General features: G+C 27.1%; 3 protein-coding genes and 1 non-coding gene across 4 annotated transcripts; 2 read left to right on the forward strand and 2 right to left on the reverse strand.

The window, feature by feature from the left end:
• Positions 1–207: 207 nt before the first annotated feature.
• Positions 208–27,799, reverse strand: LOC141524243 (muscle-specific protein 20). The gene is made up of 5 exons (XM_074237986.1): positions 27,653–27,799; positions 21,114–21,195; positions 14,302–14,431; positions 4,392–4,512; positions 208–3,915 (listed from the first exon to the last, which is right to left on the reverse strand). Exons 1-5 carry the CDS (start codon positions 27,674–27,676, stop codon positions 3,724–3,726), a joined length of 549 nt encoding a protein of 182 aa, XP_074094087.1. The 5' UTR covers positions 27,677–27,799; the 3' UTR covers positions 208–3,723.
• Positions 5,432–12,544, forward strand: LOC141524034 (uncharacterized). Its single transcript, XM_074237679.1, has 5 exons — positions 5,432–5,543; positions 9,363–9,429; positions 11,144–11,445; positions 11,525–11,658; positions 11,722–12,544. The coding sequence occupies exons 1-5, from the start codon at positions 5,432–5,434 to the stop codon at positions 12,412–12,414; spliced, it is 1,308 nt and encodes a 435-aa protein (XP_074093780.1). The 3' UTR covers positions 12,415–12,544.
• LOC141524639 (U4 spliceosomal RNA) lies at positions 22,120–22,260 on the reverse strand. Its single transcript, XR_012478740.1, has one exon. It is a non-coding gene; the product is annotated as a U4 spliceosomal RNA (small nuclear RNA).
• Positions 23,461–26,129, forward strand: LOC141524244 (myophilin). The gene is made up of 4 exons (XM_074237987.1): positions 23,461–23,619; positions 25,182–25,381; positions 25,452–25,572; positions 25,772–26,129. The coding sequence occupies exons 1-4, from the start codon at positions 23,614–23,616 to the stop codon at positions 25,952–25,954; spliced, it is 510 nt and encodes a 169-aa protein (XP_074094088.1). The 5' UTR covers positions 23,461–23,613; the 3' UTR covers positions 25,955–26,129.

A 27,799-nucleotide genomic window follows, 5' to 3' on the forward strand; every position in this document is an offset into this window, starting at 1 on the left:
TATATATATATATTGTAACAGTATTACCTGCTCAGGTTGGCCCCTAATCAATTTTATAATTAACTAAACAAAACTAACAACAATAAAAATTATCAGGGCGCCACCAGGATTATTAATCACGGTTCCTGGAACCGGTCCAGAGCTGAGAAAACTTATCTTAGGGTAGAGAGAGTGGAGGAAGGTGCTGTTGAATAATAAAATCTTAACTAACAATATATCGATATTTATTAACAATAAAAATTTAACAAACTTAACAAATTTAAGCACTCACTCACACACTTATAATCTAACGAAGCGGAGAACAACTGCGAAATAAACGATATTTACAACGAACCTTCCAACGACGATACGATGACTAGACGGGCTTTTTTGAACGAACGGTCTCCCACACCTGCTTAAAACTAGATGGGCTTTTCTTAACGAACGGTCTCCCACACCTGCGTAAAACTAATGGGCTTTTTTGAACGAACGGTCTCCCACACCTGCTTAAAACTACTGGGCTTTTTCTAACGAACGGTCTCCCACACCTGACCTAAAACTAAACTTAAAATTTAACGTCCACCGGACGACCAAAACTAACTCCACACTTTACAACTTAAAACTAAGTCCACAGGACTACCGCACTTAACACTATTAACACTCTCTATCACGAATAACCCGTTCAATTCTTCACACACATAACCCACACTTCGCTTAATTAATTTTTTAATTTTATAAATTTATTTTTATTTTACTCAATCATTGGCTATCGGTGAAACGAAAATTCCTATATAATGACCAATTTCTTACTAAACTTTTTTTTCGTGTTGACCTTGACTCAATATCATTGATTACTTGGACTTAATATCCACGCTGACAATTATCAAGTGTCATTTATTTTAATTTAATTACTTTACGGACTTAATCCCCAAAATTTACTTAAATTATAGTTGTTAAAATAATTTATAATACAATAATTTCAATAAAAACTCCTAACAAAATTTTCTTAATAATTTTCTACTCTATAACATTCTCAATTAATAATTTTCTTAATATATTTTTCGATCGGTATTGTTTTTCAATAATAAATTCTTACTATAATATTCTTATCAATTAATACTTAATAATTTTCCGATCTATCTTATTTTCAATAATAAATTCTAAATATAACAATCTTAGTAATTAATTCTTAATATAAAATATTGTCAACAATTTTCTGATCGTTTTATCAATTATAAAAATTCGACACGAGTCGAAATAGTCAATTTCAATTGCTAGAACATTCGCTAGTCAAGTCTTTGCTTGACCTTGGGTATTGGAATTTATGCGACACACAACTGACGCTTGACGAAAATTCCACGAATAAAAATTTGTCTATTTTTCTCAATGACAAAGATCAATCAATTTTACTCAGTTAATTATTGAAAAATTAATTTAATGAATTTTCTTAGATGTTAGTTAATTGATTGAAAACTTTTAGATATTAAAACTTTCCCCCGCAAGGTCGATCGAGTGATCTCCGGGTATAAACCCCCATGAAAATCACTCAATCCAAAAACTAGCAAATGTTCTACGATTTATTTATTGAATTAAATTTTCGTCGATTAACGATCCAATTGATAAATAATTAGGAGAAGTAACTGGGTATTGGATAAACCGCGGTCCACTTCCTTCCCACAGAGCAATAATTGACACCTTGACGAACAAAACGATGATCTAACTCACTCGTTGAGGATGAAGTCCTAGTTGTAGTTGGCTTCCTTCGTCTCGTCACTACTCTCGGGAACGGTCCTTTTTGATTTCCGTGGCACTCAGTCTGGCGGTCACACTACTTCTCCCTGTTCTACTGCACGGCTCACCTATTTTAACCCAAACTCACCCCCTCCTATTCTCCCTTTAGGCCCGAAGATCGAGACGCGCCAGTGCTATGTCGAATAATTATCGATATTCGGTGACTTATCGATTAAGGGTAATTTTACCCTGTTACAATATATATATATATATATATATATATATATATATATATATATATATATATATATATATATATATAAATAAAAGTAAAATGCCGCATGTATGTCCACGCATCACTTGAGAACGGCTGGACTGATTGAGCTAAATTTTTTTTTGTTGTTTTCAGAATTTTTAGGAGAAGGTTTGTGTGTAAAAAAATTTTTAAAAAATCCTCCCTCAAAGGGGATTGGCGGGGGCGTTAACAATGAATAATTCCCGTTTGTAAACTATAGCTCCTATAGCTCCCAAATTTGGTAGAAATCTTCCGTAAGAGATATATAAATAATCTATGAACGAATTTTACGATAGCTCGCTCCACAGGGGGGTTGCGGGGTTGGATATTAACAATGAAAATTTTTAACTTTCAAATTGTAGATCCTACAGACGGCAAATTTGAGAGGAGTCTTCTATATGTGATGCGGAAATGATCTAAGAGCGGATTTTACAACTATCCACCCCCAATAAGGATTGTGGGGATGGGTGTTAGAATATTAAATTTCCATTTCCACACTGTAACTTCTACTACAGATTTGAAATTTGGTAGGAATCTTTTATTTGACGATGAATAATCCAAAATTTATTACTTATGATTTTATTAATTTTAGTTATTGCTCTAGATTAATTATGATTGTATTGAACTTATTGTTCGAACTTAAGAATAAATTGATCATTATAATAAAATAAAAAATTATAGCAAAAATTTTAGTCATTTTGACTGAGGCTCAGCGAAGCGGACGGATATATATACGATATAACGCGGCTTGTCAGCACGATAGCGTTTTCAATTTATAACCGATTCTTCTCAAACTCAACACGCTTTATCTATCGATTAAGACCAAGGTTAAGTTCGAAGATGAGCTTAATCAAGCGAGAAGTTTGGAAATTACAGGATTTTGAAATTTTAAAAATTCTAAAAATTGATGTTTTTACCACTTCAACTTGGTGTAATTACTGAACTAAACAAGATATTCAAATTTGGTAAATTGCATCGTAAAACTCTTTTATTAAGCTTCAATTTTCACTACTCAGCAGTGGTAATAGCCTCAATATTACTCCTTTTAGAGTTTGTTTAATGAATCAGTTTTACTGTTGCAGCCGTTTTCGAATTATTGGCTATCATAGCATAAACATGATTTAGATTTAATAATCCCGATATTGATCAGTCTTTTGTCTAATGTGTTCGGGTAAGTCATCAGTAAATATGTCACAAATCATTTCTAAATATTGATTTCTTCAACTAAAATTTTATCCGGTTTCAAAATTCTGGGTAACTTGGAAATTGTTGTTTTTAAGCAGTTATTTAAAATTTGGACATTGATTATTCAAATCTCATAATCTTCAAAATCGTTTGACAAATATTTGAAAAACTATTTCTTTACAAGATAATTTTTTGAATAAAATAAGTTCTGAATAGTTTTAAATTTATTATTGAAATCTGTTTTTCATCAATGAATTAATTTATACATTATTAGTATTGATATTGTTTTATTAAAAATAAATTTTCTTTATTTGAAAAATCTACTTCCATTTCGGCTGCCGAGTGATCTTTTTTATATTATTTTTGATAAAAATCTAAAAAGTTTACAAAAAAAAAAATGTTTAAAAAAAACATTTATATTTTTTATAAAATATCTTGAATAATTTTTTTTACATATTTTTATTAATTGTATTCACTTTTTAAGTTAATTGTTAGTAAAAAACACACGAGATATGTCAAATAACCTGGGCTATTTATTTTCCCAGAAGGATTTTTCGGCTGGCACCGAAATTCTGGCCTGATTGAGTGGCTCCTTTGTTGGAACCAGCTTGGAGGCCAATTACAGCTTCTCCAGCTCGGAGTTGATCTTCTGTAAAGTATCTTTTATTTTCTTCTGATGGTTTTGGTCCTAACCAAGGTCCGCGCCATTCTGGATGTTTGTAGGTCTTAAAAAAAAATTATGATACACTAAAATTACCAGACATTTAACAATTTTTGATTAAATAAAAATAAAATATTTTTTCTAAATTACATTTAAAATTTTCAAAATTTTTTACACGTCAATCTTCTTTAAATAATTTTTTTCAATAATCATTTCTTAATTATTTTTTCTATCAAACTTATTTTTACTGATTGAAAAGCTAGCTAATCCTCCACTTTGGATATTTTTATTAAAAACTATTTTTATAATTATTTATAAATTTACTATTAAATATTTTTAATGAACACTAAAAATGAAATTTTAGAATTTTTTCAAAAAAAAAAAAAAAAAAGCTGTTTTTTTTAAGTTTTATAAAAAAAAACATTTAAAAATATTTTTAATGTCCAATTTTTATCAAGTACTTAATTACCACAGTATCATTGACTTTATAAAATTTTTTTCATAAATAAATCAACAATAATCAATCAATTGACAACTTACAGTGCGCCCGATAGCGAAGATAGTATTAGTAACAAGTGCGATATTTTTTCGCTCCATCAAATCAACAGCTTGGAACAAATCAACATCCGGAACTCCATATTTGATGCAAGCTTTTTGAAACCTGTTGATAATAAAAAAAATTTACTTAATATTACGTATTTATAATTAATTTCACCAGTAAATATAAATTTCGTTGGTATAAAATATAAAATGAAAAATTTTAAAATTTAAATAAAATATTATTAATAGATAATTTGTCAAGATTTAATAAAATAAATTTATCTCAACAGTTGATAAATAATTAAAAAAAGAATTATTGATAATTAAAAAATTCTTCTGTATCGTTGTATTAAATATTTAAAAAAAAAAAAATGTTAAGAAAAGCGATAAGAGCAGGCGGAAAAAAGTGTGAAAAGAAAAGCCAAAGAGAGTAAGCTCTTAGTTGAACCTGCTTGCCTGAGCCAATTCTTAGGTTAGTGACGCGCTTCTATTGTCTCACATTAATTGGAAGACACTAATTAATGCATTGGGACACTAGGTACTAGTACTAGATATAGAATATTAGCCGTCAACATACACGAGAAAGGGAATATTAGTAGTTAGGTCAGTGAGAAGAGATTTCTGTCACAAAAATGACGTGTCGCGTATCCCAATGTAACAGGAAGTTATAAAGAAGAAAGAGATGGGGATGTGAGAAAGTGGTTGCTTTCGAAGTAAACCCGGGGCTTTTAGTTTGAATTTCTGGGATTCCTCGAATTGTTAGAAGTTCCTCGGGTAGCTGGCATCCTGGTTGTCAGCGCGTCTACCGCATATGAGCACTCGCTTAAGGAGTATCGTAGTGTGACTTGACGAGCATTGCTGCAATTAAATTGTACACACGTGAGTCTTGAGTATTTCTTCCCCCTTTACTTTTCCAGAGTCGAGCAGAAATATAAGACTCTGATGAAGGAAGAAATATAAAATATAAAATATAATAAAGAAGAATATATTAAATTATCTACGCCGGTGTTTATTTATTATTATCTTTATTCTAGCATTGCATGGATGATGATGATAGAATTGGGCGATCAGTAAATGAGGAAAGACGGTACTTAGAAAGCCCCGTGGGAACAGAGGAACATAAACGTCAAGCGGACGTTATTTTCTCAGACGGTTTGGTTTTTTTTTATTTCTTCTTTCACGCTCTACAGTACTGCGGAGTTTTTTACTTTTTTTACTTTTTAGTTCGCGTTTGTTGTCCGATGGGTGTCCAGCTAAGACACGGGACCTACTTGTTCTTCTGTTATGATACTCGTGTCAAAAGGGAGCCATGCGGAGTGGCCGCGTTGCGCATCCTCGGCCCCTCTCTTTATCTTCTTTATCTTCTAAGAGATTAATGATACTCCTTTTTTTGGTATTTTTATTCGATAATATTTTATGGAAAATATTTATTGAGTTAAAAATTGTTTGGGTGGAATTTATCAAATCGAAGTTATGGTTATTAAAAAAACTGGAGAAAGAAGAAATTTTTTTAAGCTGAAAAATTTTTAGAAGAAAGAAAATTATTTTTTTTTGTGAATTTTTTAGAAAATTTTTTTAAGCTAACAAAATTTTTTACAGTCAGAAATTTATTTTTTATGTGATTTATTTGAATAAATAAATTATTGGGAAGAAAACAGATTTTTTTTTTTTTACTAAAAGTTGGTAGATTTAAAAGATTTTAAAGCAAGAACATTTTTTTAAGAAGAAATATATATTTTTTGTTTGTACATAATCAATTAGAAATTTATTAAATCACTAATTTAAAATTAAAGAATGATTTTTTCAATTAAAAAATTAAATTGTTATAAAAAAAAAAATTTCAAATAATTTTTTTTTTTTAAAAAAACTAACGGTACAATAAAAAATAAGGCGGTCACTAATGACCAAATGGTTGAAATGACCTTAATTAATTAATTAATTAATTTAAAAAAAAAAAAAAAAATGAATTTACCCATTTAATAGATAAAATTATTAATAGCTCTGTTATTCATTTATTATTATTTTTTTCTTACTTTGAACTCTATAGTTGACCAATAAAGAAGATAATTTTGTCATCAAGGCTACTAAATTGGAGCCTTAAATAGCCATATTTCATCAATTCTTGTGACACTTGAAAAAAATAGTTCTAAAAAATTTAAACTTTTGAAAAAAAATAAAACTAAGAATGAATTTTTTAATTAAAACATCGATTATACTGTTAATTATTTCTTCAAGTGAAGGATGTTCATCAAATCTTATAAATGATTTAGAAAGAACAGATAACGACAAATTATCTTCATGGGTTGTGAAAATACTGCCTTATGTAGGTGGAAGAGATAATGATCGGTGTAAGTAAAAAATATTTGTTACAAAAGAAGAATATATAATTATTTATATAAAAAATATATAATTATTTTTTTTTTTTTTTCTACACTTAATTGTTTGATTTAGACGATATTTATGGCTCACTAATCCATCCGAGGGTTGTTTTAACAACAAGTGAATTTCAATCACTTGAGTACAGAATTTTATCCCAATTTATCATGAAAGCAATATTTATAAATTAAAAAAAAAAGTACCCTTCTGATTTCAGATTGAATGTAAACTATTGCTTAGGGGGTTGTCTACCACTATTAGGTTCACAAATAATACCCAAAGATTTATGTCAAAGAAGAGATATTTTAACAATTTACAACAAAGAAGAATATTCTATTTTTATTCTTACAAATCCGTTTGTCTTAAATAATTTTACGAGTGTAATAAAGTTAACGGACTATAATAATGGAATTTATACACCATGTTATTTCTACGCTATGACACTCAATTTAATGGACGATGATCCTATTGGACGTCCATCAAAATGTGAATTTTCATTTAATAATACTTAAGTTAGAATGAAACTAAAATTAGCCGACAGCGAAAAATTTTTATTTTCTTTTTATTAATTGAATTAATAATAAAAAAATATTTTTTAAAAATTGCACGTATAGTTTTTCAAATTTTTTACTCGTGGAATTTTTTCTTTTAATTTTTTTGTAATAATTTTATTAATAAAAAAAATTTTACAAAAGTTTGGATGTCGGTTAACTTAATTTTCAAAATTTAGACGATGAAAAATAAATTAGCTGACATTTGAAAATTTTTACAATTTTTTTAATGAAAAAATTATTACAAAAAAATTAAAAAATAAAATTTCACATGTAGAAGTTTTGAAAAAAAATTTTTTTTTTTTATTAAATTAGAAAAAAAAAATTTTTTTTTAATTGCACTCATAAGTCTTCAAGATTTTTACAAGAAAAAAAAAATTTTGACTTTTTTGTAATAATTTTTCAATTAAAAAAAAAAATCTAAAATTTTCTAAATGTCAGCTAACTTAATTTTCACTTTAATTTAACCAACATTTAAAATAAATAAATCAATAAAATACAAATTATTGTTTCAGTCTCTTTAGTAGCTCCGTTCAAAGCTTAAATAATTAATGGAGTTTTTCGAATCTATCAAAATAACAACACTTTGACGCATGTGATTGCGAAGAATGTCAATATTAAGAATAGTACAATTCTTACTGGGGTAATTTTTTAAAACTAAATTAAACTCTTATTTTATTTAAAAATAATTATTTTTATGTGTTGAATAGAATTATCGAGCAAGTCCAGTTATTTGTCAGAATAAAAATAATCATGTTTACGAACAGCTTGGATTTATCGATTTAAATTTTTGGAGAGAATCTAAAAGTCCCTCGATTTATTATCGCAATATTACAAATGCCTGGAGATCGATTTATCGAATATTGATTGATCATTTTCAACTTTCTGAAATTGTTGAATCACTTAATAATTATCAAGATCAATAAATCCTGTTTCAGACTATTTTTTAACCGTAAATTTATTGAATATATTTTAAAATCAATAAATTAATATAAATCAATAAAATAAATTTTATTTAAAAAAAAAATTGTTCACAAGAAAGTATTTTTAATAAAAAAATTGACTTTTTTTTTTTTTTTAAAATTAGTCCTCAATTTTTATAGTAAATAAAAATTTTTAGTTAATAAAAAGCATTTTTTTTTTCTTATTTTTAAACGAAATAAAAATTTCGCAATTTTCGATGAAAATTTCTTTGAAAAAAATTCAAAAATTTATAATTTATAATTATACTTAAGATATTTTTTCAGTCTAATTAAAATTTTAAATAAAAATAAAAATTTTATTTATTTTTTAAAATTATTCATTGTAATTTTGGTGATAAGCAATTAATTTTTATTTAATTCTTTTTTTTATAAAAATTTTGCATTCATCGAAAAAGTTAATTAAACAAATTATGTAAATAAAGTTATCAAAAAGTATACATTAATTTATGACCATTGAGCGTATTTCTTAATATAAAATTTCAATAAAATACACATAAAAAAAAGTTTATAAAAACACGCAGTTTATTCTTTTTAAAATGAAGCTAAAATTAAAACAGTGTTAGTCACGCCAAAGAAGAAAAAGAAGTATTACCAAAAAATTTTTACTGATTAATTATCACACATAAAATAATTTAATTTAGTGAACATGTGCTAAATTATCAATCGTGTGATATTGTGAAATTATTAGATTATCGTAGACAAATAATAATTAAATATTCCCGTCAGTTAATAAACTATATAAGCTATTTTATTAGTTTGAAAGGCTTAAAAGTATTCGATAATTAAGCATCACAGCTATACACATTAAAAATGAATATTTTAATAAAAATATTTATTGCTTCGTTGATTGTCTCTGTGTGTCAAGCTTGTGCAGTTTTATATTCAAATAGAATAGAAAAACGACATACTAAAGTTCGTCTATCTTCTTGGACTGTGGTGATAAATAGAAATTCTTTTGCGTTCAAAACTTTGGATGAAAAATGTAAGCTTACTCTTTATAATAATAATAATAATAATAATCAATCAAATTATACCCTAAATGTATAATTGTTGTTTTTTAGTCGTCGATTACGGGACGCTTATTCATCCTCAGGCTGTTCTTACATTGAATTCAACAGCACTTTACAAGTAATTTATTTACTTTTAATCTATATTATTGAGAGAGTAAGCGAAATTTTGTGGCTAGAATATTTATATGAGAAAATGGGTTTTTATGATTAAATTTGGTATCGTTGGAAAGATCAATGTTTTACATGCTTTTCTAAAATAGTTTATTTATTATGATAAGTTTTTGAAGTAATTATGAATAGATTCGAATTTAGCGATAAACAAAATTTGTTTATTTATTTATTTTTTTTGTACACGTGAATGTGATTTTACGTCAAAAATTTAATTGTACAATTAAGAGACTAAGAAAAATTTATTAACAGGTATATTTTTAACATAAATTGGGTTTGATGTTTTTAAGCGATAGTTATTTATGATTTAAATAATTGAGAGAGAGAGAGAGAGGAAAATTTTGTGACGAGCATATTATTATTTTTAAAGAAATTTTTATATTTTAATTTGGTATCATCAGAAAAGTCTTGATAAGAATTTTTTAGTCGTCAATTTTTTATGTCAAGATTTTGGAGTAGTTTTTAATAGTTTTTTCATTCTATAAATCGCGTGACTAAAACCATAAGGGCGTTTAAAAAAATTTTTATTGCTCCAATCAATGTAAAAATGTAGGAAACATTACTATCTATATGGAAAAAACGAAAACAAAATTTTTTTTTGTTATACGCCCTTATGGTTTTAAGAAAAAATTTTTCTAAAACCACAAGGGCGTATCCTGTTTTTTCGATTTATTATCAATTATAGGCAAGATTAAGAAAAAAAATTGCCCAGGGTAATAAAAATTATCACTCCACAGTTTAATTTATATAAACAAATATTTATTTAAGTCAAAGACGAACAAAAAAATGAAGAAAAAATAAATCCATCAGGGTATTAGTCCTATGCCATCTCCATCATCAGGATCATCTGTACCTAAGATTCTAAAAAATTTTAAGTTTTTTTTTTAACACAACATGACAATAATAAAAAAAATGTATAAACTGTTACCATCGCTGAATATTAAACTCTGAAAATTTTTTATAATTTTAGGTACAGATGATCCTGACGATGGAGATGGTATAGGACTAATACCCTGATGGATTTATTTTTTCTTCATTTTTTTGTTCGTCTTTGACTTAAATAAATATTTGTTCATATTAATTAAACTGTGGAGTGATAATTTTTATTACCCTGGGCAATTTTTTTTCTTAATCTTGCCTATAATTGATAATAAATCGAAAAAACAGGATACACCCTTATGGTTTTAGAAAAAATTTTTCTTAAAATAAGGGCGTATAACAAAAAAAAATTTTTTTTTGTGTTTTTTCCATAGATAATAATGTTTCCAAAATTTTTACATTGATTGAAGTAAAAAAAAATTTTTTATACGCCCTTATGGTTTTAGTAACGCGAAATATGTACGATCACATTTGTCCGTTAAATTATTTGTAATTGATTCTGTGACAGCATTATTATTTTTTAAATTTATTTAAAAACTACCCAAACTATTAGTGTGATTATAAATGTAAAAAAATCATTAAGCCATAGTTTTCTTATTTATAAATCGTAAATCTCGGCAGTCGCATAGTGACTGTAGGTTACTAGTAAATAATTAATAAGATTTATTTTCAATTTTCCTGATTTTTTTAATTTTATAAAATTTTCTCAATATTCGAAAATTAATTATACAGTAAAATTTTTATTTAAATAAAATATTTAAAAAAATTTCTAATAAAATTTTTAGACCATTCAGAAACTACAAGTGCCTCGGCGGTTGCTGGGATCTTCAACGTTCCCCGCTAATGAGCTTACAAAACTGTCAAATTCGTGATTTTGGGCGAATATTCAGTGGACACCTAAATGCAAATAAACATGCAAAGCCCTGCAATACTTTTGCAATTATTATTCTAAAAACTCCGTTTGATTTAGGCAGCAAAATAAGTGTCATTACTCTACCGAGCAAGCCAATTAATTATGACCGCTGTTATTTCTACGGTATAACCACACTATCGTTAATTAACAAAAATAATCGCCGGGAAAAAAATGGTAACGAAAAAAACTAATCAAATTTATTTTTAAAAATTAATTTGTATGATTTTGAGAATGATATGATGAAAATTTACAGTTGCACCCGTATCTCCGTATAGAGCGATAATGGTGAATGGTTCTGCCTATCCGTTCAAGTGTGATGGTGTTAATTATACGCAAGTTGTTGAAGATACTTATTTGAGGGTGGAAAAAAGCGAAATTGTGTTCAAGGTAATTTTTTATGTTAAAAAATATTAATAAAAATTTATTATTTATTTTTTTTACAATTTTTAGTATAACTACCGAGCAAGTCCAGTGGTGTGCCACAATAATAAAACGAATAAATATGAACAAGTTGGATTTTTGAATTTGTTTGTAGACACTAAAAAACCGTTTAAGCAACAACGACGGGAAGTTTTTATGGGGACTACTTTTGCTCATAAAAGGATTTATCAAATATTGAATAAGTATTTGGATCCTTTTCCTGTTCAAAATTCTACTCAGATGATAGGTAACCCTTCTCCTATTCAAAATTCTACTCATATTTCTAAACAAAATTGTATTCAAAATTCTACTCACATTCCTAATGACAATAATATTCAAAATTCTACCCATATTTCTAAACAAATAGATATTCAAAATTCTACTCATTATTCTAACCAAAATCATCGTAAAAATTCTACTCAAATTTCTAAACAAAATCATAATAAAAATTCTACTCGTATTTCTAAACAGAAGTCTCCTGATAACTCAACTCATGTTGATAAGACCATCGTTTCTAACGTTGAAATTTCTAAACAAAATAATGTTAAAAATTCTACTCATATTCCTAAACAAAATAATAATAAAAATTCTACTCATATTTCTAAACAAAATAATATTAAAAAATCTACTCATGTTTCTAAACACAAGTCTCCTGATAACTCAACTCATATTGATAAGACCACTGTTTCTAAAGTTGAAACTACTACTACCGAAACTGGTTAAATTTCTATTATAATTAATAATATTTTTTGTTTTCTGTAAATTCATTTTTACAACTTTTCTAAAACTCCAAGAAATTTTCAAATCAATAAAGTCATTATTATTATTATTATTATTATTATTTTTTTTTTTTTTTTTCAGCAATGAATTTAAATTAATTGGAACTTTGCCGTAATTTTTTTAAGTGTTATAATTTTCAAAATTTGATTTTATGTGATTATACATTTTTTTTTTTATCTACTCAGCACAAAATAAGCGTTATTTGTAATTTAATTCAATTATGTATGACAGAAATTTCAATTATTTATAAAAAAAACAAAAAAAAATTTTGATAAAAATATTTGTATTTATTTTTTACCCAAAAATAAATTTTATACATTAAAAAATAAAAGTTTGACATTACTTTATAATAAAATCAAATTTTATAAGTGACTTAATTAAGAATAAAATTATATTTTGAAAAATATAATGATAAAAATAATTAATTTTTATTTTCCAAGAAAAATATAAAAAAATTCGTTGAAATTAAGTCGACAAATAAAATAAAATAAAATAAATAAACATTTGATTTTTAATTAAATAATATTTTGCTGAAATTACTTTGAAAAATTTTTTTTTATAACTTGACTTCAATGAATTATTCTTAAAACACTTGTCAAAATAATTAACATTAATAACGATAATGATTTTAATCATAAAAATTTTTTCTGTAAAACGTCTCGACGTACATCTGTTAAAAAATCTCCTTACTAATTAAATAAAACTTATATTAATAGCATTAAAAATGACATATATTTTAATAATAAACATAATTAAAAATTTCATAAACCGATATTGAATATAAAATGTCGAAATGCTGAAAGTGAACCTTGTATAAAGCGTTAAAAAACACTTGGATAAACAAGAAAACATCAAATATTAGAAAGCTACCGAATGATGAAGCGTTATGATGCACAACAAAATACCAGCGACAAATTTTAACAGATATTAAGACTTTTAAGCCACCTCCTCAATCGCTGATAGTTAATCAGGATGGTAGCATAGCGCTAAAAGCGATTTCCCATTAGAAAATCTCATTAATATTCCGTAACCAATTAACCCTTCTATCGAGCTTTAATTTCAGCTCCCTCTTACACGACCGCCTCACAAATAGACGCAACTACAATTGTAGTTGTAATATAAGCCTTTTTATTTTTTTTTCCCTTTCTTTTTGTGTAGGAGTAGCACACATGAAGATATACTCAACACACTCGCCTAAAAAACGTCAATAACCTGAACGAAAGTGAAAACGCGCTATAAATAAGCGATGGTCCCGACCTCGGACTTTGTCGGTGCTTCCCTACCAGGATTTCATCAACCATCAAGAACTCGAAGCTCTTCCTCGTCGATAATTCTTCTATTCAGTGAGCTGTTCTACTTACAATTTATATTACAACTCGGTAAAAATTACAACTTTATGTTACAATTATTAAATTAAAAATAGTTTCATTTTAGGCCAGCGATTAAATCGATTGATTTGAAATTAAATTTTTATACAAGAATTTTAAAGGCCGAATGTTTTATTTATTATAAGCAAAGCGACTTGACTGCTCGATTGATCGCTACTATCAAATTGAGAAATACGTGGTTTGTTAGCCCGGCAAAACACTGTCGATTGCGTAAAGTCGAATATGGATCAGGGGAGCATATACTCCGGCTGGTACTCTGGATTCAAATGATAATGATAATAGTTACAGTAATGATTATACAATTTTGCGGGGCGGTTCGCGCTTATTAATGTACTTTTATTGGGAAGAAAAAAAAAATAAAACTTTTTTACAGGGAGATAATAAATGTTAAGCAGTATTTTATATTTTTATTAATTATTATTTTAATTTTTATACAACTTACTGATTAAGATTGTCCATCATTTTGTAATCGCCACCGGATGTGTTGATTTTGGTTATTATTCCGGGTCTTAAGCGGTTCATTAGCTTGCAGAATATTATTCCATCCCTTAAAGCTTCTTCGTAAGGAACACCTGTATAATTATCGTCATACATATTATTATTAATATTATTTTTAATAAATAAATAATGATAAAAAAGAATAGGAATAAAAAGCATGATAAAAAAAATTGACTTGCGGTTCGACGACTGAAAAGAATGTCCCGATACACGAACGAACCAGGAACTCATAAATCGCGGTTAATAATTTTTATTAGTTTTTTTTTTTTTTTTTTTTTTTTTTTAAATCATAAAATACTTAACGCAGAAGAGAGCAAGAGACTGATAGGTATAGATTTATCGAGTCTGACAAAGATAGGATAAATAAAATACAAGAGCGCCGGCGTCGATTATCGAACTCCGCCTCTATTATTATATATGTCCTAGTGTATAAACGGTAATTTTTTTTCACTATTTTATTTTTTCCATAAATATATAGCAGGAGAGTCAATATAGTCCATCAGCTCCTCGGCTGGTATTTAAACTCCGTTAAATGATTCGACTTGGTATTTCTAACCCGGGTATCCTGGGGGAGAATCCACGCAGAAGGTAAAAGTCCCTTGGGGTGGTTGGGAATGTCATTAAAAAAGGACGAAATAATATCGAAGGAACTCGAGTACCAACACGCGTTTATGCAGTCCCATTATCCCAAGAGGGAGTCCAAGGGAGCATGGAATTTTTTTCATCACCGTAATTTAAAGAAATCATACCAGTCGCATCTTTTACTGCTTCTCAGAAAGCGAGACCTTTTTTTTGGGTAAATTACGGGCAGAAGCTAAGCGGCAATTCGTCTGCAGTGATGAAGATATAAAATCCCGGTGAGGTTTTTTAAAGTCACTGAGATGGATTTAGTTGTCACTCGACGCCATTCGAAAGACGCACCGCATCTCCAACACCCAGGAGTACAGTTATCCACTGGAGGTTCTTCTACATTTTTTTTCACCCTCTTTTTCATTACCGTCTTTGTCTATCTGAAGTTCCGATTCGATTCAATCTTTGCTTTTTTAAAATAAATAACGCTGCCCGGTGAATGTTCTATTCTGATGAACCAGGCGATTATACGCTCATATAATCGTTCAGCTATGATTGATGCGGATGAGATATATCTATATCTATATGTTTTATGATGTAAAATTGACCTGAAAAATATGCGGATGCTATAAATATAAAAGTTCATCGTATATTAAGGGAGCATGCATGACACTGGGTGGATATTTCATTTTATATGTAAAATAAAATCAATTATGTCCCGCAAAGAAGAAAATTAATTCAATTTTTATGGAAAAATTTTACGGTCACTTTATATTATACTTACAATGTACAGGTAAATATTAAATTGTTAAATTTTATACTTACAAAAAAAAAAAAAAAAGTAAATTTTTAAGACTTTATTTGCAAAAATCAAATAGTCAGAAAATATACCATTATATGGTTAGATAAAATTATGTATGAGTTTTGACTATTTATAATTTTTTTTAATGTAAAATTAAAAAATTTTCTTTTTTTAAATTTAATATTTTTTCCTTCTAAATTAAACTTTTTTTACTTGGAAATTTTTTCCAAGCAAATTCAAATATTTTTTCAGTATGAAAAATTTACATTTTTATATTTTCTCAATATAAAAAATTAAAAATATTTTTTAAGTACTAAATTTACATTTTTCTTATCGTAAAATTTACATTTATAATAATATAAGATAATCAAACCTATTTTTGGCCATAAAAAATAGATAAATTGATGGATCATCATAATTTTTTTAACTTTTTTGTTTTTACGGGGGATTTATGGTGGTGATATTGAAAATATCAAAAAATTAATATTTTAATAAAAAAAATCATTTTTGAAAGTTGAAAAAATTTTGTCATGTTTTTGGATAAAATTTCTATTTTATTTTTTTTTTGATATATTTTTTCTTGGAAATTTGTTAAAATTGTGACAATCAACTTTTTTTTTAAATTGTTCATTTTTTTATGTATTTTTCAAAAAAAAAAAAAAAATATCAATAAAATTAAAATTAAAATCGTTGACCCCACTCGTAAATATTTATCAAATTTAAATTTGACTAAAACTATAAAACTATAAATTTACAAAATTTTTACAGAATTTTTTCCATTAAAAATTAAAGTAATTTATTAAAAAATTTTTAGTCAATAAAAAAATTAGATAAATTTATTTTACATTATTAAATATATGTATAAGAATATTTATTTAAATTTGTATGACTAGGAAGGATAGTAATCTGCCATCTGTTCGCAAAACTACTAGCCTGATCCTGCAAGGACGCTTCAGCACGTGGTTCCGAATTACAGGAGATGTTGAATATTTAATAAATAAATTTGGGAGTAGGCACACAACGCAGGAGTGTAGAGAGAAGCGCAAGAGAGAAAGCTCAACTCAAATAACGTTATCCTTCGGACGAATCTGCTTGCCTAATACAAAGCTGGTCGTAGTTCGGCGTTCCCAATTGACGAGTTATTGACAGCCGATCTAATGTAATCGAATACTACAAAAAAATATTTCTTAGAAGAGAAAATTTCGGTGATGTGAGGTTTGTTTGTACGGATTTTGCTACTCATGTTTGTTTACCAAGATGTTGGGGGTTGCAACCAAATGACGCTCATACGACATCAGGAACTCATTTGCTTGCAGGAAGTCTATTTCCGGGTTGCACGCTCAGGTATCAGGACTTTATTTATGTATGAGTGTGCTGACGATTGTTTATATATTAGGGTAGTTATGAATATTTAACCTCAGAAGGCTCATCATTTATTTTTTTTCTATTAGGATCTTATAGCAATCTTGAAGCTTTTTGTAATCTTCAAATTTACTCAGCAAATGCTCTAACAATTTCTGAATTTATTTATATTTTAATTATTAAATAAATAAAATAATTAAATAGTAATTTTTAATAATTTTTTTATAAAGTTATAAAATTAAAAAAATTAATTTATAAAATTTAAACGAACAAAAATAAATTTTTTATCTTTTATTTTGCGTAAAAAAATTTATTTAAAATTATTGAATAAATAAAATAATTAAATAGTAATTTTAATAATTTTTTTATTAAGTTATAAATTAAAAAAAAAATCAAAAAAATTAATTTATAAAATTTAAACTAACAAAAATAAATATTTTATGTTTTATTTTGCGTAAAAAAATTATTGAATATTATTTTTCAAAAATTTTATAATTATAAAATTTTTTTTTTTAAATAAAAATTAGTGAATAATTTTTACGGCAAAAATTTAAATAAATTCATTAAAAATAAAGCAGTATCTTGGTAATTTTACAAGCTAAAAGCAACTAGAGATGAATTATAAACAATTGATGTGATCCTGGTAATGACAAAGAGCTATGAAATGCCGTAAAAGGAAAGAGGTGACAGAAAATCTATATCCTGCACAGAAAAAAAATATTTAAACTTAAAAAAAATTTTTTATTGTAGTGTCTATAACACTTAATTTATTTAAAAGCTACAAGAAATTTTTATTTTAATTTAACCAAGATAATTTTAGTTTTTTTTTAATTATTCATTGTCAAAAAAAATTTTTTTGTATAAAAATAATAATTAAAAAATTGCTCGATAATTTTTTTCCTCAAAAAAAGAGGCAAGCCTGGAATATCAAATAAAAAATAACAAAGTAAAAAAAAAATAATCAAAAATAATTTAACCGAAATATTGCGCCTGCGTGGTCTCAGTATTGATTAAACGTCAAGCTCGCGTCATAAAGCCGTCAAAGGCACGATTTCCATCAGGACAGCATCCTGGAGTTGAATTTACGACTTTTCCGAAGCAACAGGTTCTATCCTCTAAACATCCATCTATATATATTATACGATATCTTGAGCGTGGGTGCGTTATACAAAAGCAAGCCTAATATTCCGTCAGTAAGGAAGTAAACGCAGCCGGTTGGTGGACTGACATGTTTTACGATGCGCAAGCTCGTAAATTGGTCCCCGAGGCTGTAATCCTGATAGGCTTGTCTCAAAGTGACGTCATTGACGAATTTGTGACGAGAATTTCGTGTCTTCAAGTATTGTTACATCTTCAATACCGTTAACTATTGATCGGAATAATATCTTGACCGGTGCCAGGTGACCAACAACGATCGAAGGCTTTCTGAGTATTCACCACCACCATTGTAAATCACTAAATGATGAAATACCAGCTGCGAGCGTGGTAAAAGTTATCCCATCCGATCAGGGGCGCGTTTTCGACGTCAGTGAGCAGAGGGTGGATTTGCGGATGGAATAGCAAACCCTATAAATCTCTCAAACGTCGGATAGTACCCTGGTGCGGCAGGACGCCTTGCGCCGTCGTGACGGACGGATGACTGACATCTCGATGGATAAATGACAGCTTGCTTGGCTTTCTTCGAGCTTAATTGTCTTGACAGTGTCTTATTGTCGAAGCCTACTTGCTTTTTCTAGAGCTTAAAGGTCTTGGTCATAAAAATAATAATAATACTAATTATTATTATTATTATTATTATTATCATCCGCAGGATGAATGGAAATGGAAAAGGAAAGACAAGTACTGTAGTAAAAAAAAAAAAAATAGCAGATAAATTTACTGTGCTTTAACTATATATCCCTGATACGCTAGCGTCCCTACAACGTTCATTTTGATGAACGACTGACGGCAAATCGATATCTCCTCTCCAACAGTACAACAGACACCTTAATAGCTGCCAAGTGTCTTTATTTGTTCGGCTGGATTCGGAGACTGATATTATGTATAATGGCAGACGTTACTGATGGTCAGTGATCTTGAATTGGAGTGGAGTAAAAGGCCCGGTATTTTTAAGCTCGGCAGGTGGAACTGCCGGTGCTAGGAACCAGGCGAATACTCGGCGGTGAAAGCTTGCAAGTCCCCACCAGGAGATGCTTGGCTCTCGTCGATGTTGATAGTGATAGTATAGTGATGGTACTGCGGTCCAGATCTTTAAGTGTGAGAGGGGATCGCGTGGGTAAGTGGGGGTGGTTTGCCCGTTTGGCCACCTCCACGGCGTCCTCTCTTACACCAGGATGACAGTCGCAGGTGGAGGCTTGATTTTATTAAAACTGCGATGATAGATGGGTGGGTGCCAAAATTATAAATGTACGCTTTTTAATAAATTGTTAGTTTTATTGGTTGAGTTAAGATGAATTGTCGAGTAAATTGGGAGATTCAAGGCTGGGAGGTTTGAATTATTGTTAGTTTTATACGTCGAGAGGGTAATTTTGAATTTTTTTTTTTTTATCAAAGAGTAGTTGAGGATAAGTTTCAATTTAATTAATTTAAATTTAAATTTTTTGATAGAAAAGGATATTTATTAACAGATTATCAATTTTTTTAGAGTAGATATTTTTTGTTTTATAAAAATAGGATATAATTTTCACCGCAAAAAAAAAATTTTTAATTTATTGCAAACATTATTTTATTAATTATGCAATTTTCCTATAGAAAATTATAAATTTATGTATTTGATCGAATAGAATTCTTTATTTAAATTATGGAATTATAAAAAGTGGAAATATATACAATTTTTGTACCCATTTCTTGGTCAAGGGTCTAAAAAATATCTATTAAAAATTAATAAATTTATTTTGTGTTGAAAAAAAATTTATTATTTTATTAAGTAAGAAGTTTATGATTTTTTGAAATTTAATAAATAATTTTCTTAAAGAAAAATCCATTTATTTACATTTAATAAATTTTTTTTTAGTTAATATATTTATAAAAAATCATGTCGCAAAATTTTATAACAAAAATACGATCAAAAAAAATTTATTAAATCATCTAATATTAATAAAACTGATTAAAAATTTTATCAAGATAAATTTAAATAAAACACTTATTTGCGTCGACGCGCCGCGTATTTACAAAATTAGGATTGTATGTAGGTATTATATCGACTATTCTCTAGAATGCTACCCTCTAAAATCTCCACTGTTTCTATAAGTCTAGCCTAGAGACGTTACGCCCTCGTCGTGACGTAACAGAGCGCGCGTTTTCCCAGGGTAGCACGAGAATCAGAAAGCAAAAGCCACCCTGGAATTCCGCCCCCAGCAAGTGAGAATTAAGGAAAGTGCTTACGTTATTTCCCCTATACATAGACAGAGAGAGTCCATTGACTCGTCGCGAATCGATCGCTGTCAAAATACTGACCCACCTAACTAATTTAACCTTTGCGACGTCACGCACCCCAAAATTCCGATCCGGGATACATATGTAGGGAAGAAAGGATTCGAGTGGCGTAAAAAAAAAAAATATTGTACTTGGGGTTAATTGCAAGTAGATGTCAAAGACTTGCAGACCCTTGCCACCTCTGTTGAACAGGAAATCATATGTCACGAGGGTTGAAGCGCGGCAAGTTTGCTGGGGGTTTAAATAATTGTTATCCTGGTGGTATTCCACGGGATATCAACGCGTCGATGACTCCTAAATGATTCTGAAGGGCTTGCAGCGATTTTTTCACCCCTAAATATCAGGGTAACATGTACTAGGTGGATCTACTGTCAGCTAGGGGTTGAAATGGGATATTGATCGGGTCACGTTTATATTGTTTGATCGCAGCTGCTATGCTTCGCTCCCTATATCTTTATATATAGATATAGATATATAAAGAATGTGCAGACTTATTTTACTCGCAGCTCACTTATGAGTTCCTGGTTTCTCAATCAATTGATGTTTAGACAATTTTCAAATAATTACGTCTATGCGTTATCACTTACCGGGTGGAAACCTCTCACCGATTACTTGCTCAATCCACCTCTGCGCCTCGGCTTCCTGTTCCGGTTCGCGCTTTCCAGCTACCTTTAAAATAAAAAATATTAATTTAAAAAATATAAAAATATAACAAGTCGAGGTCGGATAATGTTTTGCGAACCTTCGGAAGAGTTGTTTTTATTTTTAATCATTGAGTGTCATCAGTCAACTATTGAAATTTTTAAATAAGCTTGACACGTGCAATTTTATTTTAATGAAAAAAAAAATTAATTCTAATAAATTAATACCACTAGAAGTATTAGATGCGAGTTCCTTAGAGATGTTTAAAAAGAATATGTTTGAGTACTTATTATCTAATGATTTCTAACATAATTGTTAATTTGATGTCTCTACCTTACCTGTGCATTATATGCAGTTAAATTGAATCTATGAAATTTTAAATCTTAATTTATAAATTTACGATACAGTTTACTTTAAATCATTCTAACTAAAGGGCTTTAAAGCGTATTCTTATTATAATTGGCGTTGTTTAAATCTCAATGTTTACAATTTGTTAACTAATTCTATTATCTAAATTATATTAATAAATCTAAGATTTATTATACAAAATATTTCAAAAATATCTATGTTTAAAAATTCATAATTATTAACCAAAATTTATACCCAAATATCACAATTAATTATTCGACTGAATATATTAATGTAGTCTCTGATCTATATTTTGTATTTTATATAATTTTAAGTAAATTTTGTGATAATCAAATGTATTCTTATATTCATACATATTTAAAATAAATTAATAAATAAAATTTTTTAAGTATAAACTTTAGGATAATTGGTCTTTTGTGTACATTTTATTTTCTTTAATTATAATCAAATTACACGTGTCAATTAATGAGTGCTTTTTACCACAGTGGAAATTTTTCAAGTTCTTATTTTGTAGGATTACAAGTTTATTCAATTTAGTTGAAAAATTATATCCTAAAATTTTAATTTTAGTTTAATGATCAGTTTCCGCAGAAACTTTCAAAAATTGCCGTAGCCGATGGTATTTCACATCGTCTTGGCGGGGTATTGGTAAAAGTTTTCAACTAGCAATAATCGCACCTCGGTAGAACCTCATTGGTTACGATATCGCCACTGCGCAAAGCTAACGAAATAATCTTCAATAATAGGCTTTAACAACTTATACACAAGTCTTGGCAAAGGAACGTTTTTAAATACTTCTAGACATCTAGCGGCAAGTCGGTAAACTAATCTTTTATTTTCTATTTAATTTCAAAAGCTATTTATGGTTTTTTTTTTCACTTGAGATTAAGTTTTATTCAAAATTCTAGTCAGAGTTTTTTAAATATATAAATTTTTTATATTTACGGTAAATATTTTATGTTTTTTAATAAAAATTATGAATTAAATCCGAATTTTATTTATTAACTTTTCAAAGATAAAATATTTTAATGAAAATTTATTTTATGGAAATAATTTAAAAGAAAAAAATAAATTATTGTTATTAAAAAATTTAATTTTTTTTTTTAAATTCAACGTCGGGAAAATAAAAAACAAAACTAAAAAATAATAAATTTATAAATTTAAAAAATTGTTTGATCATTAAATGATTTTTATTTTTTTATTACTGAATTTAATACTTTTTAAAACTGCAAAAAAAAAAAAATTATAACAAAAAATTTTGTGTTAAAAATTTTTATGTTAAATTTTTAACACTTTTTTGTGTTAATTTAACACAATTAATGTAAGAAAAAAATAAAAATTGTGTTTAATAAATTTTATATGAAAAAAAAAAAAAATACGTCACAGTTTTAATATTTTTTTATTTATTTATTTTTGAGTCATTAGTGCTTTTAATTCATTTTTAGAGTATGAAATAATTTTTTCTCTAAATATAAATATGCTGTCAGTATGACATCAAATGGCATTAACCCAAAATTGAATTACAAAATAATTGTTGTATCATTTACTAATTGATTTTGAATTTTAAACAAATAAATCAGTAATTTTTGATGGGTTTTAATAATTCCCTTGCAGTGTCATTGACTTGTGAGCTATATAAAATTTAGTAAACAAAAAAAGTAGCTGTGGGTATTTTTAAAAGCGATAAGTTGAGTTGGATTAGTCGACGATGTATCTATAAGATATAAAAAATAAAAATGATGTAATCTATCCAGAATAAAAGAGTAAACAAGGATGATTGGCTTGTATATCTTGTCTTGTGGCTGGTGTGTTGAGAGAGTGAGGGTGTGGGAATAGGAATAGGAGGAATACCTAGTGGGAATGATGCCAAAGTGTGCTCACTACATCACACCACTCGGTTCGCTAAAGATTCGTTAGTTTGAAAGCTCTGGAGTAGAGGGGATGCTGGCATATAGCGTCGCGACGTCCGGCGTCTGAGTTAGTTCCTACTCAAGACAACTACCACAGTTCAAAAGTCAACCAATCGTATTTATTTTTTTTTCTTTATTCTGATTTATCTGATACATTTAATTAAAAATGCCGGTAAGTTTGTATTTATTTTTTCATTAAATTTAGTAATTAAAATTTTTATAAAGAGTCCTTTAAATTTATATATTTTTAATCGATAAATCACCGCTAGAGTTTGTTGCAATTTTTTTTTTATTAAGAAAAATTTTTTTTCATTGAAAATAATTTTATTAAAAATTTAGAAAAATAATGACAATCTTTGTAAATTAAAAAATTTTGATAAAATTATGATTTAAAAATAAATTTATGATTTTAATTAATTTTTGCATAAATGAATTGTAATTTTTTTTTTTTTTTAATAGGAACAATTTTTTTTTTTCATTTAAAATAATTTTATTAAAAATTTAGATTAATAATGACATTTTTTTAATTAAAAAATTTTTATAAAATTTTGATTTAAAAATTAATTTATGATTTCAATTAATTTTTGCATAAATGAGTTGTAATTTTTTTTTTTTTTTCATTGAAAAGAATTTTATTAAAAATTTAGAAAAATAATTTCATTTTTTTTTAATTAAAAAATTATGATTTAAAAATAAATTTATGATTTTAATTAGTTTTTGCATTAATGAGTTGTAATTTTTTTTTTTTTTTTTATTAAGAACAATTTTTTTTTTTCATTGAAAATAATTTTATTAAAAATTTAGAAAAATAATAATAATTTTTTTAAAGAACAAATTTCGATAAAATTATGATTTAAAAATAAATTTATGATTTTAATTAATTTTTGCATAAATGAGTTCACTCTTCTGCTGAAATTAGACTTCCGGAAGAATAACGATAAATATATAAAGAGATAAAGATAGATAAAATATATTAAATAAGCTCAGCCATCTGTACTTCATCTAACACGTTTTTTAGTACTTTCGCTCAAAATAACATGTCTTTTAAAATTCCAGTCTGGAGGTAATTTTTTTCCTTTTTTTATCCTTTATTATCATTGCTTTAATTTGAAATAAAATTATTCTAATAATTAAAAATCTTTTTTTTTTTTTTTTTTATTACAAAAATAAATAAATTGAATATAATAAAGCGTAAAATTATTGGCCATGGTCAATATAAATATTTATTGGCAAACGTTGATAATTCATACGTTTTATCTCGAAAATAATTCTGATGCCAAAATAATGTTTGCTAAATGACAAAAAAATATTAAATTACAAAACAAAACGTTAATACATAATATTACGTACATTATAAAAATATATATTTATAACGTGTATGATTACATATATCCAGTTTATAAATAATTATTTATCGCGCAAGCTTAACGGGTTTGCGTCATTTCTATAAGCTTACGTGAGGATATTTTATCGGTAATTTATAACCGAACAAAAAATAGTATCAAATCCAATAATTCAATAAAAAGATTAATTGGCGAATAAATTTTATTGTTTTAGTATAAATAAATAATTTATATTTTTTTTTTTTTTTTAATATTAATGAAAAAATTTCTAACGCTTGATAGCAGCTGCGGGCTTTATTTTTAAGCGCAGATATTTATGTATTTTTTAAGTACTTTGAAGATGAAGAAAAAAATAAATATGTGTACTATTATTACCGGCTTTTATTTATAGGCACGTAATAAAGAACAAGAAGCTGAAGTTTTGGAGTGGATCGAAGCTGTTCTTGGCGAAAAATTACCCAAGGGAGACTACGAGGACATTTTGAAGGACGGCGTTATTCTTTGCCAATTGATAAACAAACTTGCACCTGGTTCTGTTAAGAAAATCCAAACTAAGGGTACTAATTTCCAATTGATGGAAAATGTCCAAAGGTACTTATTAAAAATGATTATTCTGCGTTTAAATTTAGCAATATTTAATTAATTTGGTAATTTTTTAAAGGTTTCAAGCAGCGATTAAAAATTATGGAGTACCACAAGAAGAAATTTTCCAGACTGCAGATTTATTTGAGAGACGTAACATCCCTCAAGTAACTTTGTGTCTTTACTCTCTTGGAAGAATGGTAATTATTTTATTTTTAATTATTAGTTAATTTATGAATAAAATAAATTTTTTTTAAATAAGTTTTTTTTTTTAAATAATTTTTTTATTAAAATATTTTTTTTTTTTATTAAAATATATTTTTTTTTATTAAAATTTTTTTTTTAATATTTTTTTTTTACTAAATAATTTTTTTTTATTAAAAATTTTTTTTTTTTTAGACACAAAAACACCCTGAGTACAATGGACCAAGATTGGGACCAAAAATGGCGGAGAAAAATGAGAGAACATTCACAGAAGATCAACTGAGAGCCAGCGAAGGTCAACTGAACCTTCAGATGGGATTCAACAAAGGTGCAAGTCAATCCGGTCACGGAGGATTCGGAAATACAAGACACATGTAATTAACATCCGCGCCAAATGTCCTTAAACATTTTTATTTTGTTCAGTACAACACATGTCAACACTGCATTCTATTACACAATAAACTAAACCCTTCAAATCCTAATAAATATGTATACTATTTTTTTAATACTTGGATAATTAATAAAAAGTTGGACGACAGAGTAAAAACAACTATTTTTAATGAGTTTTGTTATTTTTAAATTTATAAAAATAGAATATCATTAGATACGCTTGTCTTTCGGCGAGAGTTTACAATTACTGCAATAAATCCTCGTTTGTCACTCGGCAAGTTACAGAAAAATATTTTTTTTTTTTAAGAGACTAAATATTTATTTTAAATTAATTATTTTATTATTTTTTTTTTTTTTAATTGACTTTAAAAATAGAAATGAAAATAAAAATTTATCGTAATTTTATTCTCTAGGGCCTTGATGATGTTGATGCTTTGGCATTGGTTAATAACGAAGAAAACTATTTCTGGATTTATTCGTGACAGTTTTTCGTCGACGGTGCGATTGCTCTGGATCAGGTCATGGCTTCGTTATAATTTCAACAAAAATATCAAGGCCATACTAAATTTATATAACCTCAATTTTATTATTTATTAATTATCATTTTTTACAATAATTATTTCTATTAATTACACGGAAAAAAGTAAACTGTAATAAATAACAGTCGATTTATAATAAGTAATGATCAACTGCTAAAAATTACCACTTCAAACAGTAAAATCATGATTCTACTATTCACATTGTAATATTTACAATTTAAACCTTACAATTTACTCTTTACATGGAAGAAAATACTATTTCAAACATTAATATTCGCCATGTAAATGTCTAAAATGTTAAAGTATAATAATTAAGAATTCAGACTTTAATATTTATCATTTCGTACCTAAAAAATGATGTTATGATATGTAAAAAGTATAGAATAAAGTTAGTAAATTTCTAATACAAGCAACGTCAATATTTACAAAGTAAAATGGTAAATTTTAAACGCAACGCTAAAAAACAAACTGTAATTATTGACTTGCTTAGACTGGTAAAATGTATATATTAAAAGTATAATTTTTACTGTTTGAAATATTAAATTCTCCCAGAGTGAGACCCCCTTCTCTTTCATCTGAGTTCCCCTTCTCTTCATAATATGGACTATATATTGAAATGGCAATTTTTACTGTTTGAAACTGTAATTTTTAAAGATAAAAGAGTTGTTATTAACTATAGTGACAACTACTAATTACTTATTTTGGATATTAAATTATAAATTGTGGCTTTTATACTTTCTACATTAAGTTCTGTAATATTTACATTTTTGCCACCCCGATGTCCGCTTTACTATTTGAAACTATAAAAACTAACCGGAATCCGAGTGAATATTACAGTTTACTTTTTTCCGTGTAATTAACAAGCAAAATTTATAAGAGCGCATTTTTTTATTTTAAATTAAAAAATGAAATTTATTTTTAACATTACAATTAATTAGTAAAATTAATTTTAAAAATTAAAAATTATTACAATTAATTTTTTGCAATTATTTTTCATTTATAAATATTTATAAAATAGTAAGATGCGCACGCACTGTAATGTTTATTGTCAAACGCGGCTGATCGGAGATTGAACTGCGAGTTTAAAATTACGTCAAAATAAAAACGCGTGATTAATTTTTGTTATTTAAATTTAAAAAATACTTACTTGCCACAAGGGACGTCCAGGCATTTTTAAAATAAAAAATTAAACTTTTTACACGAAAAATAAAGGTGCAAAAATTCGATTATTCTGATAAATTTATTTTTTAAAGGTTGAGATTATACTGAGAGCGCAAGCAAAGAAAAAGTGTGA

The sequence above is a fragment of the Cotesia typhae genome, unplaced genomic scaffold (assembly GCF_013202065.1).
Source record: "Cotesia typhae breed Kobodo isofemale line unplaced genomic scaffold, CoteBio_Ctyphae contig_22, whole genome shotgun sequence".
NCBI lineage: Eukaryota > Metazoa > Arthropoda > Insecta > Hymenoptera > Braconidae > Cotesia > Cotesia typhae.

Coding starts and splice junctions, on each gene's coding strand:
- LOC141524243 (XM_074237986.1), bottom strand. CDS start 27,676: ATGCCTGGACGTCCCTTGTGGCAA. Junction 14,432..21,113: donor CGGTGAGAGGTTTCCACCCG/GTAAGTGATAAC, acceptor ATAATTATACAG/GTGTTCCTTACGAAGAAGCT. Junction 4,513..14,301: donor ATGATGGACAATCTTAATCA/GTAAGTTGTATA, acceptor TATTATCAACAG/GTTTCAAAAAGCTTGCATCA.
- LOC141524034 (XM_074237679.1), top strand. CDS start 5,432: ATGGATGATGATGATAGAATTGGGCGATCAGTAAATGAGGAAAGACGG. Junction 9,430..11,143: donor AATTCAACAGCACTTTACAA/GTAATTTATTTA, acceptor TAAAATTTTTAG/ACCATTCAGAAACTACAAGT. Junction 11,446..11,524: donor TAATCGCCGGGAAAAAAATG/GTAACGAAAAAA, acceptor GAAAATTTACAG/TTGCACCCGTATCTCCGTAT.
- LOC141524244 (XM_074237987.1), top strand. Junction 25,382..25,451: donor TTGATGGAAAATGTCCAAAG/GTACTTATTAAA, acceptor AATTTTTTAAAG/GTTTCAAGCAGCGATTAAAA. Junction 25,573..25,771: donor TTTACTCTCTTGGAAGAATG/GTAATTATTTTA, acceptor TTTTTTTTTTAG/ACACAAAAACACCCTGAGTA.